Here is a 16,515-nt window from a genome sequence, read left to right on the forward strand (position 1 = left end):
CAGCCCAATAATACTAACAAGTAGCTAAATAAATAAGAAATAGATTCAGCCTGCATATGGAAATTATCAATTATTTTGTGAATGTTCTAAAATATGAGTTAATTCGTTCTTGAATCAATGGATTTTATTGCCTAATTTTCTCAAAATGTGTTTCAAAAGGGTGAAAAACTTGAAAGTGAAAATAAGATGATCAACGAAAGGATTAATTATTACAATGTCAACCTAATTAAATATTTCTCAGTTGTCCTTAGACGTCTACTAAGGAAAAAGTCAATCCACCATGCATCAACCATAGTGGAGATAAGTTGGTTTGAATTCTGGACATTGCTTGCCGAAATGTACAACCTGTTCAAGGTTTAATATTCAATTGTTAAGGAATTGTTTTTCGAGAAAACATTACTAAATGAACGTCGTGAGACATTTTTTCGTTTCATACGATGGCTCTAACACTTCAACAGTTGTTACATATTTAAAGAACCATTTGACATTTTACTTTACTAGGAATTGTTTATAAATTGCCTTAAGACTTTTGACCTATAAAGATTTTCAACCCACTAAGTGGAATATTCAAAAACAAGTGCTAGATCAATCCTTCTCCGTCATGGGAAATGTCGAATTCCAAAAGAGAGAGAGCATGTATTTTTAAACGTGTAGTCTGCCTCAAATCAATCTTAGAACGATTTTTTTTTTCTTTTAGCATTTCTTAAAAAAATTGCTAATAATCATTTTTAGTAGTCTAAGGATCCGAAGGGAAAGTGGGAAAGGTCTCACGAGTTTGGTAGGGTGCCAACAGTTTCCCTAAATCAGCCCTAATTAATTTCATCAATTTCGTACCATTTACTTGTTTCTCCCTATTCCTTCATCATCCTATGTCTTGAAGTGAATTTTTGTTTGTAAAAATTACGAATAAGCTATGAGAGGCTAAGAATCTCTAAAAGTATTTGTGTACTTGGATCGGTTTGATGGTTAATTACATGCGAGTGATATCAAATTGAGATTTATTCAAACATGTACTCGTGAACAAGAGTAACATTAATTATATAACAGACGATAATTAAAATTCATTTCAAGAATTTCTTACTTAAAACAAATAATGTTTGAAATCTTTGTATGATTGATTCACATGTGAATCTCTTTATATATGCATTATGTGTTAGGAACTCAATTGCAATGTAAAACAGTTCCAAAATGCAGTTAGAATTTTGTTCTGCCAAATGGCCTTCAAGTTTTTTGGGTGATTTCCATGCATGAATCTTTCTTATAAATAGTTAGTTAACATTAAAGTTTATATTTTCACTGTTACCGATTTTTTTAGCGCGTAATGGGAGGTTGACCTTTTGAATTCAAAATCGAATTACTCCCTTAGACCCATTTACAAAAGTCAATGTGTCGGATCAGCCCAAATGATCGATCCATGACCCATAATCCAACAATATTTTTTCAGGCATGAATGGATAGCATGTCTTATCTTGTGTGGCTTTCAATATTCTTGAAACTGGTAGTAAGCTATACATGGCTACAACTTCTCTTTGTTTTTAATATCAAATTGAATGAAAAAATGAAAAACTTGAAATCATAAAGAGCAAACTTTAATATTTGAAATCATAAAATGAAGACATAAAGAGAATATGAATAGAAATAGATAGACAATTAGAAACTTGGCTAATCTGCAACGAGATCACATAGGCTTGGAGTAAACTAGTTTATGACACTACAGATCCTTCTTATGATACCATTTTGGCCGGTGAGTGGTTCAATGTCTCCCATTTTGATCATGGCATTTCCAAAATCAGACAGGAATGTTCTTGGATTTCTACTGTACTCAGAAACGATACTGTCCGTTGATCCTCCACCGAAAAGAACTTGGTCTGATTGAAGGAGTCCCTTTCTCTGCATCAGATTCTTAAAGTAATTGTTGTCAAAGGAATTGGGTGTCACCAAATCAAGTGCTGCCAAATTGTTGTCTCCACTGTTTGTAGGGCATCGGCGCCTACGAGTGCTGGCAAATCCGGCATCAATGTCTGTTCCATTGCTGTAAATCCTACTACGGAAAAGAAAACACTGCGCTTGGCCTATTGTGTGAGCTCCTGCATGAAAATAATGATTTTATATTGCATGTTCGAAGGCTCGCTGTGTCCCGACAATATCTAGCAAATATTGTAACTGATTTTCATATCACATGTTTAATTACCTGATAAGGCCACCATATCTCTGGCACTAAGTCTTTTGTTGGCGAAGGCAGAAATAAGGGTACCGAGATCGCTAAAAGGGCCTGGAAGATCAGTGTTAGCCACAGAACGACTTGCCATAGTAGAATCCCTTCTTCCAAGATTTACATTCCATGACGGACCACCAACCTGTGGTTTACAAAAAAATGAGTTTAGGTATTACAATACACCCTCTCAAGTACACATTTCATGGCTCAACTGAAAAGAAAAATGAAGAAATGCATGTACTTACAGCAGCGGAGGCATCCCGGGCTGCTACAGCGAGTATGTCTGCGCAAGAAACAACTCCAGGACATTTCCGCTCAACCTCTCTCTTGGCAGCCTCTATGACTTCATAACCTCTTACAGAATTGACATTTGGAAATGCTGTTTTCTCACTTTCTATAGAAGGGGTTTCGTCTAATAAGATTGATGCATCACAACCCTGAACAAAACAATCATGGAAATGGAGGCGAATGAGAGAGGCTGCCATCCGGCGCTCTCTGGACACTGCTTGCCGGATTGAGGTACGGATTATTTTGAGTGCATTTGGACATGTACTGCTATAAAATGACGGAGAAAGTTGAGCTTCACATGGTGTGTGGAGCAAGACGAAGACTAAAATAGAAACAATCGCATTGCGAAAGAAAGATATGGAATCCATTAACAAGTATATAGATGTACCAGAAGATCCACACGAACAATGAGATTTATTTGCAACTGAATTTGATTGAGAAGAAGGCGTTTCAGGTCTGAATTTATAGGACGAAATGTGTTGGGTCGCTATCGGCTGCTAAAACGCGTTGCTGTTGTTTTTCTTGGAACCGAGTAATTCAAATATTAAACATGGATTGGGTAAAATCTCTGTTGGTCAAACATGTATTTAGGCATTTTATACATATAAGTGTTTCTTTAAGACAGCTAATGTTGGAAAGCACAATGTCAAAAGTCGGATTATATAACTATTAATTGAAGTCTCAAAAGTTAAAAAATAATATTACACTTCCATTTGAATGCGTGATTGAAAATGAAGTTTGATCGCTTATAAATAATTTGTAAATCACTAACTCATGAACATTCGTAGCCCTGCAATTTCTTTGCATGCTGGTGTACAACTCATGCTCAACAGTTGAGATTTCTCAACGGAATCAATAGTAAAGCTCAAACTAACTTGTATCAGTTATGATGGATTATCCATTGTCTATTGAGGGGAGCACTCCTTCCATACCAATTAGTTCTGCAATATTACATCAATCAATTTATCGATTGTGAATATAGTAGAAAAGATGAAAGGGAAGGAATCTATTCCATTGAGTCTAGACAAGAATTTAATTTACCATAAATTGAGATTAATATTCATGTGAGGTGACATTAAATGATAACGTCAATAAAGTGATTCTCCTATTCATAAATTTAGTTGTTTGAGTCTTATTATTTAAAATTCGTTTTTCCTCATATTCATTTCCAATTACACATTCTCCCAATAAAATATTTTTCTACGTATATTTAAAAATTTTCCTACTTTTTCAACCCAAAATTTTTATAAAAATCACTATTTACAAATTATAATGCTATTTAATATCATTGATGCGACAACACCAATTTAGGTGACACTATATCATATGCCCAATTAAAGATAACATTATTTGATTCATTTAATTGTTTATTTCATTTAATATTACTCAATGCCACGTATTGAAACAATAGTGTGAAATAGCATCAAATGTCGCTCAAACATGAGTTTAATTGAACTTTGCATGCAAGCCACTTGGCAAAATTTCTTCTAACCCTCATGAAGAGGTCAAACCCTCGTGCACGAGATGATGCAAGGTGCTACATGGATATTCAGTACAAGATCTTTCATGATTGATTGATGTAACCACTCACTACATCAGTCACTCTGCAAAGTCAAAATATCAAATCTAGTTCATACAACTTAAGCCATCGGTTTGCAAATAGCCAGAATATTTAGCCCCTATTTGATAGACATTATAAATAAAAATTGGAGGAAAACGATGTTTTAAATAGTGATTTTTGGAGAATATATAGTTAACAAAATAGATTTTTTTTTGTTTTTTGTTTTTTGTTTTTTTTTTGTTGTATTTACATATGATAAGGCACATCAACCGCTAAGATGAAGTCATGTGTCTCTTCATCGAACAATTATTATTTCTCTCATATTATAAAAGCCCACACTTAATCCTTATTTGGTCGTATTATTTTCAAAATACTTTTTTTTTCTTCCTTTCAACTACACATTTTTCAATAAAATAATATTACACGCAAATTCAAATTTTTTTCTTATTTTTTCACTAATTTACTATTCCAAAATGCATTCTGCACAAAAAAAATGGGGCTCAAACAGACTTTTAATGCCATTTGAAGGTAGTGCAATTTTATACTCTCAACTATAACTTTCTCTCTTATTGTTCTCTCTGTACTCTCATATTGGAACCTAGTTTTTGTGGTTCACATCCTTAGAACGTTCCACGCTCAATTATATATTCTCAAATAGATTAACTTAATTGTCGGAGTGCTTGTGGTTGCCTCCCTCACCACCAAAGAAGGCTACGTTATTTAATAGTTTGTCCAAATGGGCAGAAAAGAGGTTACATGGACATGAGTGGAATTATGATATGTTGGTCATGTCATTCTTAAAATTTTTGGGTCAACAAGTATTATTCTTTTTCTTTGATCCATGATACACCATTAGATGAGTTGATTTAAACAATGGTTACTTAGAGAAATGATAACGAAATAGATTAATTAGTCAATGTCATACTAATTATAAATTTTTCTACTGTCAACTGAGGAAAAAGTCAATCCACCAGGCATCACCATAAATTTAAATTTGATAAAGTTCAATTGTTGATGCCAACTAAGAAATTCTATGGCGAGAATATGTTTACAATATTACATAAAATGCCTAAATACAGTTTGACCAATACAGATTTTCAATCCACTGATGAGTTAAATAAATGCTAGATCAAATCCATCACAGAGTAAGGTCCGTTTCCAAGAAAGAGAGCATGTATTTTTAATCATGCGGTCTGTCTCTACGTCAGTTTTAAATTTTTTTTACATTTCCTTTTTAACTAGTACTGTTTAGGTCTCTTTCACCAAAGTTTATTGCGGAATTTTGATGGAAAAACTTTTATTCACTAATTGATTTCATTTTGTTAAAAATTATTTGCCATGAGTTGTAGCTACATTTGACCAACCAGATCTATTCATTCATTCATTCTAATTAATCAATCTCGAACTACTATTTTTCTCTAATCCTTGATTATCTAACGTTTTGAAGGGAATTTTTATTAGTGGAAATTATGAAGAATTGGCTCCACAAAAGTCAAAATAATAATTTAATTAAAGTCCTAATTTATCATCGAGTTTTAGTTATAAAATTGTTTTGGTATGCAATGTTATATAGATTTCTGTCGTGCGGTATTAAATTAGGATACCATGGTTGCAATCTTAAAAGACCTTGTTTCAGAGGAAGTGCTCCCTATGCTCCAAACTTTATGTGCGCTTCTCCAAATGTAGCAGCACCTGGTAATATCCATTCCCTAGAGAAAATAAACCTCCAAATGATAAATTTCTATGTCATCAGATGCCATTCTGTTACGGAGATTTACTTTAACTGTACAAAATTTGTGAATAAAAGAAGAGCTCTTTCATTGTAAAATTGGTGACTTCTGTGAGGAAAAAGATTCTTCATTTTCATAGCAAAAAATGTAAATTTTTCTAAATCTTGTAGCTAAAATTTAAAAAGCTTATAAGGAACAAATTTATTGATTGATTCTTAGTTATACATTTAGAAATCTTTTAAGTGTTTCGAGACCATCTATTGTGATTTTTGAGAGAAATGGCCGTAATCTTCACGAGATGAAGATTTGCACCTTGGGAGGAAGTTCAAAGGCTTAAAACCAACAAGACATGCATTGCTAATTGAACAAATAAGTGATATTACACGACAGTCAATTTTTAAAATGAAATGCCGTAATCTACACTTTTTACTTGTACGGTAAATTAATTAATCTGAAATTAAATTATTTTGGTGAAAACTAATACCTGATCTTACACACTGCTTTTAGCGCACTGATCTTAACACAAGGAACGCACGCAAGAAAATAACTTAAAAGTTCATTGCAAGATATGAATTCTTTTTTAAAGGATATCCAATGACAAAATCATAATGCTCTAAAACATGATACCAAATTGAAGTGTTCAATTTGTCCCAGAAACGTTTTCACAGTGACTTTTTTGTTATTTATATTTTGTATTTAAAGACGGACATATTTTCTTCTTTTCGAATTTTATTGGAATGTAAAATATTTAAAAAACGCTTTCGCATCAAAAATTATTTGTCTTAGTATTCTCTATGTAATGACAAACATTATTTCCCTTATTGAAGGAAAAAAGCTTGAAATGATTAAGAGAAAACTTCTAGAGAATTTGAAAGAATACAATGAAAAAAGTAGAGATTAAAGAACATTAATGGAAATTGATATACAATTAAAGATAAAATTGTGTGACTCATTTGATTGTTCATTTCGTTTAATATCACTGAATTCCATGTATTGAAACAATAGTACTAAATAGCATCATATGTGCTAAATATCGGGCCACTTGGCAAAATTTCATCTAACCCATGAAGAGGTCGAACCCTTGTGAAAGGTCGAACCCTTGTGAAGGGTCAAACCCTCACGGACAAGATGATGCAAGGTGCTACAGGGATCTTCCGTACAAGTTCTCTATTAATTGATATGACCACTCACTACATCAGTCACTCTACAAAGTCAAAATTCAAAATCTAGTCTTTACAGCTTAGGTCATAGGGTTGCAAATAGCCAAAACATTAGCCCATATTTTATGGCCATTAAAAATAGAAATTGGAGGAAAATGATGCTTTGAATAGTGATTATTTTTAGAATATATAGTTAAAAATAGGAAAAACTTTGAATTTGTGGGTAATATTTTTTATTCTGTGAATGTGTGATTGAAAATAACTATGTAAAATGGAAGAATTTTAATTTGAAGAGAGACAAATAGGGACTTAATGCACCAAAGTCTAGGGTTGAAAGAATGATGCTTATGAGAAGGCACATTGACAATTAAAACGAGGTCACGTGTCTCTTCAACTAACGATTAATACTCTTCTCTCATATTATAAAAGCTCGCACTTAATTTTTTTTTATCTCATTATTTTTTAAAATACATTTCTCTCTTTCTTCTTTTTAACCATACATTCTTCAAAAATTTCCTTATTTTTTCATCAATCAACTATTACATTTTACGCAAAAAATGGGGTTGAAACAAGTTTTTAGTAGAAGGTACTGCAATTTTATAATCTCAACTATGACTTGCTCTCTTATTGTTCTCTCTATACTCTCATATGCGAATCCCTTTTTTGTGGTTTACGTCTTTAGAACGTCTCACACTCAATTATATATCCTCAAATAAATTCACTTGACAGCCGGAGTGCCTGTGGTTGCCTCCCTCACCGCCAAAGAAGGCTACATACTCTAATAGTTTGTCCAAGTTTGTAGAAAAGAGGCTACATCGACTTGAGTAGAATCAGGATTTGTTGGTCACGTCATTCATTCTAATTTTTGGGTCATCAAGGATTATTCTTTTTCTTTGATCCATGATACACCATTAGATGAGTTGATTTAAACTATTTTTACCCCAAAAAAAAAATGATAGCGAAATAGATTAAGTAGTCAATGTCATACTAATTATAAATTTTTCTACTGTCCTCAGATGTCAACTGAGGAAATAGTCAATCCACCATGCAATTTAAATTTGATATAGTTCAATTCTTGATGCCAACTAAGAAATTCTATGGCGAGAATATGTTTACAATATTACATAAAATTCCTAAATACAGTTTGACCAATGCAGATTTTCAATCCACTGATGAGTTAAATAAATGCTAGAGAAAGGTTCGTTTACAAGAAAGGGAGCATGTATTTTTAATCATGCAGTTTGTCTCTACATTGGTTTTAAATTTTTTAACATTTCCTTTTTAACCAGTACTGTTTAGGACTGTTTCACCAAATTTTATTTCCGACTTTTGATGGATGAATTTTTAGTCACTTGATCTCATTTTAAAAAAAAATTATTTGTCATCAGTCCAACCATAATACTCGTTCAGAGCTATGTAGCTATGGTTGGCCAACCAGATCTATATATTCATTCTAATTAGTCAATCTCGAACTACTATCTTTCTCTAATCCTTGATTTTCTAACGTTTTAGAGTGAATTTTTGCTAGCAGGAACTGTGAGGGAGCCATGAGAGGCTAAGAATCGGCACCATAAAAGTCAAAGCAATAATTTAATTAAAGTCCTAATTTCACAACGAGTTTTAGTTTTAAAAAAAAAAAATGTTTTGGTGAAAGCTAATACCTGATCTTACAAATCGCTTTCGGCGCATTGATCCTAAAACAAGGAATGCAAGCAAGAAAATAACTTAAAAGGCAAGATATGAATTCTTTTTGAAAAGGATATCCAACGACAAAGTCATAATGCACTAAAACTTGATGCCAAATTGAAATGTTCAATTGTCCTAGAATAGTTTTCACAATTTGTTTTTTTTTTTTTTGTTATTTATATTTTGTATTTAATGACAGACGTATTTTCTTGTCTTCGAATTTTATTGGAATGTAAACTTTCTTAGAAATGCTTTCGTGTCAATAATTATTTGACTTAGTATTTTATAACGACAAACATAATTTCCTTTATTGAAGGAAAAAAGCTTGAAATGATTAAGAGAAAACTTCTAGAGAATTTGAAAGAATACAACGAAAAATGTAGGGATTAAAGAACATGAATGGAAACAGATATACAATTAAAGATAAAATTGTGTGACTCATTTGATTGTTCATTTCGTTTAATATCACTTAATGCCACGTATTGAAACAATAGTGCTAAATAGCATCAAATGTGCTAAATATATATCAAGCCATCTGGCAAAATTTCTTCTAACCCCCATGAAGAGGTCAAACCCTTGTGAAGCGTCTAACCCTCATGATGAGGCCAAACCCTCATGGACGAGATGATGTGAGGCACTGTAGGGATCTTTCGTACAAGAACTGTCATGATTGATTGATGTCACCATTCATTGCATCGGCCACTCTACAAAGTCATATGTCAAATATAGTCTTTACAATTTAGGTCATAGGATTGCAAATAGCCAGAACATTAAGCCCCTACTTGACGGTCATTATAAATAGAAATTGGAGAAAAATGATGTTTGGAATAGTGATTTTTTGGAGAATATATAGTAAAAAAAAAGGAATTTTTTTTGAATTTACGGGTAATATTTTTTATTCTGTAAATGTGAGATTGAAAATGAATATGAAAAATGAAAGAGTTTTAATTTAAAGTGTCAAAAAAGAATTTAATGTACCATAGTCCAGGGTTAAAAGAATGATGCCTATGACGAGGCACATCGATCGTTAAGATAATGTCACCTATCTTTCATTCCAACGATTAACACTTTTTCTCTCATATTATAAAAGCTTGTATTTAATCCTTGTTTGATTCCTTTATTTTCAAAATATATTTTTCTCTGTCTTCTTTTCAACCATACATGTTTCAATAAAAAAATATTACACTCAAATTCAAAACTTTTCTTATTTTTTCATTAATCTATTATTCCAAAATACATTGTACACAAAAAATTATTTGTCATGAGTTCAACTATATTACTCGTTGAGAGCTGTGTAGCTATGTTTGGCCAAACATTCATTCTAAATAATCAATCTCAAACTACTATTTTTCTGTAATCCTTGATTTTCTAACGTTTTGAAGTGAATTTTTGTTGGTGGGAATTATGAAGGAGCCATAAGAGGCTAAGAATCGGCGCCATAAAAGTCAAAATAATAATTTGATTAAAGTCCTAATTTACCGAAGTTTAGTTTAAAAAATGTTTTGTTATGCAATGTTATATAGGATTTTTGTCGTGTGGGATTAAATTAGGATACCAAGGTTGCAATCTTAAAACACCTTGTTTTAGAGGAAGTGCCCCTAAGCAACTGATAACATCCATGCCCTAGTGAAAATAAACCTCCAACTGATAAATTTCCATGTCTGGAGTAGACGATCCCCGAGATCAGATGCCATTCTGCGAAGGAGATTTACTTTAACTGCACAAAATTTGTGAATAAAAGAAGAGCTCTTTCATTGTAAAATTGGTGACTTTTGTGAGGAAAAAGATTCTTCATTTGAATGCGTGAAGTTTGATTACTTACAAATAATTTGAAAATCACTAACTCATGAACTTTCGTAGCCCTGCAATATCTTTGCATGCAGGTGTACAACTCATGCACAGAATCAACAGATGAAATTTCTCAACTATGAACGGGTAATCCGGAGGAATCAATAGTAAAGCTCAAACTAACTTGTATCAACTATGATGGACGATCCATTGTCTATTGAGGGGAGCACTCCTGCCATACCAATTAGTATGGCGACAATAAATCAATAAATTTATCAATTGTGAATATAGTAGAAAAGATGAAAGGGAAAAAATCTATTCCATCAAGTATAGAGAAGATTTTTTTTTTTTTTAAATAAATGTAACTTTTATTAATAAGCCTGCACTTATGGCGGAGGCAGACCGTGGTTACAAATAGCAATAATAATAAAACTCAAGACAATACAATCAACGAATACGAAAGGAAGGACAACCATTATAGTATAATACGAAACAACCTTTTGTAATCTTAGGGAAGTCTCTAATATAGTAAGAAAATTGAGAGCGTCCATCTGTACCCAACTTAGCCAAAGAGTCAGCAACCGAATTTGCCTCTCTATAGACATGGATGACAATTAAATGGATGAAGTTTGCCAGATCAACAATGTCATCCCAAACTTGCTGAAGAGACCAAGGAATAGTTCCCATCCCATTAAACCAATGACAAACCATTTGGGAATCAGTTTCAACCCACACCTTTGAAACCCCCAAAAGATAGCAATAATGCAAACCCAATTTCAAAGCCATTGTTTCTGCCATGGAGTTAGTGGCTACCCCAAGAGAGTGGGAAAAGCCAAAAACAAATTTTCCTTTCCAATCCCTAAGCACCCCACCACAGCCAGCTCTACCAGGATTGCCACAGCTAGCACCATCAATGTTAAGTTTAAGAATATCACAAGGGGGCCGCTACCAACGAACAAGGAGAGGAGCCTTAGTTGTCAAAGGAGTTGGAGCCATACCAAGACAATGGAGAGTAGCATGAAGATGAGAGGGAGTAGCACATGGTGGTCGCAGTAATGAATTTTATTCAACCAACCAGTGTTTCACGTTGGAGCAAATTTTATGTCCATTGACCAAATCTAACTTCATTGCATGCAAGCCAAAGCTCCCAAGCAATTAGTGCAGGGTCAAAAGAGCAAGTTGATGAAATTGCGAAGAACCATCAAATTGGTGCAACCAATTAATAAGTACGGCACGCCATGAACTAGCAAAAACAATTCGAGCTCCAAAGATGTTGGCAAAATGAGTCCAAACATGAGTCTCTACTTCGCTAGTATGAAATAGGTGCTTAACGTCCTCCACTTTTGTATGAGAACAACAGTAACACTTTGATACTAATGAGACACCACGACTTCTAATAACACTATCCACTGGTATTATACCAAACCAAACATGCAAGAAGAAGATTGAGATTTTTACCGGGAGAAATTTAGTCCAAATCAATTTGAAGAGATGAAGTTTGTCCTTGGTCTCACGTAAAAGATTCCAAGCCGTATTAGTAGAGAACTCTCCTGTTGGAGTCGGACACCAAATCAGTTTGTCTGGCACTTGCTTCAAGTGAATAGCTAAAGTATGAATGTAAGCTATCAAATTGTCACCTCCCAGCTTATGAATAAGATTAGTATTCCAACCATCCTTTGCACAAACATCTTTCAACTGTAACCTTGGTTCATTAACAATCCAGCCTTGATCATATAAAGAGCCAAAACCTGTCCAGTTTGCATACCAAAATGAGATTTTTCCTTCGTCGATCATCCACCTGCTGTGGTCATGAATAAAAGGAAGATGTTTACTTAAATTACGCCAACATGGGGAAGAACCAAGTCCATGTGAGTAAGAGTTCATGTTAAAATTTACAGACAAATATTTCTGCCTTATGAATCCAGCCCATAAAGAGTCACCTGTCAAAACTCCCCATAGCATTTTACATTGAAGTGAGTATAAAACATCAAATAAACTTCGGACACCCAATCTCCCTTCATAAGAGGGGAAACAGATTTTCTTCCAAGAAATCCAATGATATTTATGCTTCCCTTCATAATCATCCCAGAAAAAATTAGCAAAGATATGTTGTAGTTCATGAATCACTTTATCTGGAGGGCGTATCACTGACATTAAATATATAGGCATAGAGGTTAATACCAATCGAATGAGGGTGAGCTTACCTCCCCAAGAAAGTAGTTTACCTTTCCAGCCTACAACCTTTTTACGAACTTTGTTGACCATCGAAGCAAATAACGAGGAAGTGCAGCGACCATAAAATGGCAGGGCCCCTAAGTAGCTGAAGGGTAGAGAGTTTTCTTGAAAATTAGTAACAGATGCAATAATCCTCCGACGAGAAAAGGCTATTTTTCTACTTTTCTGAGTATTTATAAGTTGAACATAAACTTTCTCATAAGAATGCAAAAATTTCACCAACAGTTTGAGAGAGCCCCTAGACCCGTTGGTGAACAATAGAAAATCATCTGTATATAACATATGTGAAACTGGCGAGCAATTGTCGGGAACCTGATAAGGGGACATTTTTTATCCAGTAACAGATTCAATAGTCCTCTTGATAGAGGTTCTTCACTAAGACTGAACAATAACGGAGATAGAGAATCTCCTTGTCGAAGACCCCGAGTAGGTGCAAAGAAGCCAGCTTGTTCTCCATTAATTTTTACTGAAAATTTAGGGAAAGAAATAGCATTATGAATAAGAGAGACCCAACCTTCAGCAAAACCAAAAGCTCTCAAGATAGCCAATAAGTAGTTCCACTCCACCCTATCAAATGCCTTAGCCATATCAAGTTTAAGTATAGTATTACCTCCACGTGAGTGCTTGTTCAAATGCTGGACTAATTCTTCAGCTAAAGAAATGTTTTCTCATATCAAACGTCCCGCCACAAAATCACCTTGATTCTGAGAGATAATTCTTGGGAGCACCTTAGATAATCTATTGGCCATAATCTTGGCAATAATTTTGTAGAGCACCTGACAAATACTTATGGGCCTAAAGTCAAGAAACGTGTTCGGCTTGTCTTTTTTTGGGATGAGTGGGATGATAGAAGCACCCAAGGCATCTAAACAGAGAGCCCGTGCAAAAAATTCTCGAACGGCTACAATAAGATCATCAGAAATTATAGCCCAAGCATGAATATATAAGGATGAAGAGAATCCATCGGGACCCGGTGCATAATCCTCAGGAATGCCCTTAACTGTGTCATACACTTCATGATCCGAAATCACAGAAAGGAGCATTCGTTATCCTCACTGGTAACTAAGTTAGGCACAAGAGAGAGCATGGGAGATAAATCACGACCACTCTTTATTTCGGTATCCAGATAGCTTTTAAAAAAATCAACTGCTGCTCCTAGAATTTGTTGTGTGTCTATGAGAATATAAGAAGGGCCCATAATTTCAATAACATGGATCTTTTGTTGATTTTGACGAGCCATAGCATGAAAAAATGCAGTATTGCGATCTTCCTTTTTAAGCCATTTGACACGACTTTGTTGTTTTCTATAGATCTCTTCCTAAAGAAGTAAACGATCATAATTGCATTTTAATTCCGCGAGCTCCTTAGCGACTGAGTCATCCGAAAGCATTTGATTTTCAAGCAATAGAGTTTTATCCCTGGCGTCGTTAAGTCGCTGAAAAATATTATCAAAGACTACCTTGTTCCAGAGCTTAAGATCCCCCTTGAGCCTTTTAAGTTTAAAAGCCATCCGTTGCAAACCGCTTAAATGACACTCTCTATTCCAAGATTCCGCAATCACATGAAGAAATAAAGGATGTTGAAGCCACATACACTGAGAGCGAAAAGGAGAAGGCGAACTCCTCCGAGGATCAACCAACTGTATGAGCAACGGAGCATGATCTAAATGAGATCTCTCAAAATGATTAACAATACTGTTAGGGAATTGATCGAGCCAAGCATGATTAGTGAGAGCACGTTCGAGCCTTTCCCAAATCATAGACCCATTGCGGTTGCTAAACCAAGTGAATTTACTTCCCGAGAAAGGAAGATCATATAAGCCATGTGAATCAATAAATTGGAGAAAGTCATTTTTGGCTACCCTGTTAACCGGTAAACCACCAGCTCTTTCCTCTTCATTTTTAACAATATTATAGTCCCCCACAAAAATGACAGGGAAAGAGCTGGACATGAGTTGTCCCAAAGACAACCACAATTTTCTTCGAAGGATATAATCACATTTGGCATAGATAAAGACAAGACGAACCACCTTTCCTTCCCAGTTCATATCTACATCAATAAATTGATCAGTAGCTGCAACCATGGTGAGAATAAAATTTACCGGAAAACAAGCCATATCTTACCCCTAAATTTTGTGTTAGTAACTACTTGTGGAAAACCCAACTTCCTAACAAACTTAGGAGCCTGATTCGAAGAATTTAATTAACCATAAATTGATGGTTGATATTCAAGTGAGATGACATTAAATAATAACATCAATAAACTGATTCTTCTATTCATTCATTTAGCTGTTTGAGTCTCATTATTTAAAATTCATTTTTCCTTATATTCATTTCCAATCACACATTCTTCTAATAAAATATTTTTCTTTGTATATTTATAAATTTTCCTACTTCTTAACCACAAATTTTTTATAAAAATCACTATTTACAAAATATAATGCTATCTAACATCATTGATGCGACAACACCAATTTAAGTGACACTATATCATACGCCCAATTAAAGCTAAAATTGTGTGACTCATTTAATTATTCATTTCATTTAATATTACTTAATGCCACTTATTGAAACAATCGTGCGAAATAGCATCAAATGTGGCTCAAACATGAGTTAAATTGAACTTTGCGTCACCAAGCCACTTGGCGAAATTTCGTCTAACCCCCATGAAGAGGTCAAATCATTGTGAAGGTTCAAACCCTCATGATGAGGCCAAACCCTCATGCACAAGATGATGTGATGCGCTGCATGAATCTTTTATACCAAATCTTTCATGATTGATTGATATGATCACTCGCTGCATTAGCCACTCTACAAAGTCAAAATGTCAAATCTGGTCCTTAAAACTTAGGTCATAGTGTTGCAAATAACCAGAATATTTAGCCCCTATTTGATGGCTATTATAAACAGAAATTGGGAGACAACGATGTTTTGAATAATGATTTTTTTTTTTTAGAATGTATGATTAAAAAATAGAGGAAAAAATGAATCTACATGTAATATATTTTATTCTGTGAATTTGTAAATGAAACTAAGTGTGAAAAATAAAAGAGTTTTAATTTAAAAAGAGTCAAAAAAGGACTTAATACACCAAAGTCTGGAATTGAAAAAATGATGTCTATGACAAGGCACATTGACCATTGAGATAATGTCACGTGTCTTTTCATCTAACAATTATTATTCTCTCCTATTATAAAAGTTCATACTTAGTCCTTGTTTGATCCCATTACTTTCAAAATACATTTTTATCTTTCTTCATTTCAACCACATTTTTTAATAAAATAATATTACACGTAAAATTCAAAATTTTTCCTATTGTTTTATTAATCTACTATTTCAAAAATGCATTCTACACCAAAATAAATAAATAAATAAATTGGGGCTCAAACAGATTTTTAATGCCATTTGAAGGTAGTACAATTTTATACTCTTAACTATAACTTGCTCTCTTATTGTTCTCTCTATATTCTCATATTCGAACTTGTTTTCTATGTGGTTCACGTCTTTAGAACGTCCCACACTCAATTATATTTTCTCAAATAGGTTAACTTAATTGTCGAAGTGCTTGTGGTTGCCTTCCTCATCAATGGAAAAGGTCAATAGTTTGTCCAAATGTGCAGAAAATAGGCTACATGGACGTGAGTGGAAATGATCTATTGGTCATGTCATTCTTTCAGATTTTTGGGTCAACAAGTATTATTCGTTTTCTTTGATCCATGATACACCATTAGATGAGTTAACTTAAAAAATGTTTACCCAGAAAAATGATAAGGAAATAGACTAATTAGTCAATGTCATACTAATTATAAATTTTTCTACTGTAGTTAGATGTCAACTAAGGAAAAAGTCAATC

General features: G+C 33.8%; 1 protein-coding gene across 1 annotated transcript; it reads right to left on the minus strand.

Annotated features, from left to right (window-relative positions):
- Window positions 1-1,567: 1,567 nt before the first annotated feature.
- LOC111384261 (lignin-forming anionic peroxidase-like) lies at window positions 1,568-2,922 on the minus strand. The gene is made up of 3 exons (XM_023008522.1): window positions 2,461-2,922; window positions 2,192-2,357; window positions 1,568-2,087 (listed from the first exon to the last, which is right to left on the minus strand). Exons 1-3 carry the CDS (start codon window positions 2,869-2,871, stop codon window positions 1,699-1,701), a joined length of 966 nt encoding a protein of 321 aa, XP_022864290.1. The 5' UTR covers window positions 2,872-2,922; the 3' UTR covers window positions 1,568-1,698.
- Between the last annotated feature and the right edge of the window lie 13,593 nt (window positions 2,923-16,515).

This window comes from Olea europaea, unplaced genomic scaffold (genome assembly GCF_002742605.1).
Source record: "Olea europaea var. sylvestris unplaced genomic scaffold, O_europaea_v1 scaffold2880, whole genome shotgun sequence".
Taxonomy (NCBI): domain Eukaryota; kingdom Viridiplantae; phylum Streptophyta; class Magnoliopsida; order Lamiales; family Oleaceae; genus Olea; species Olea europaea.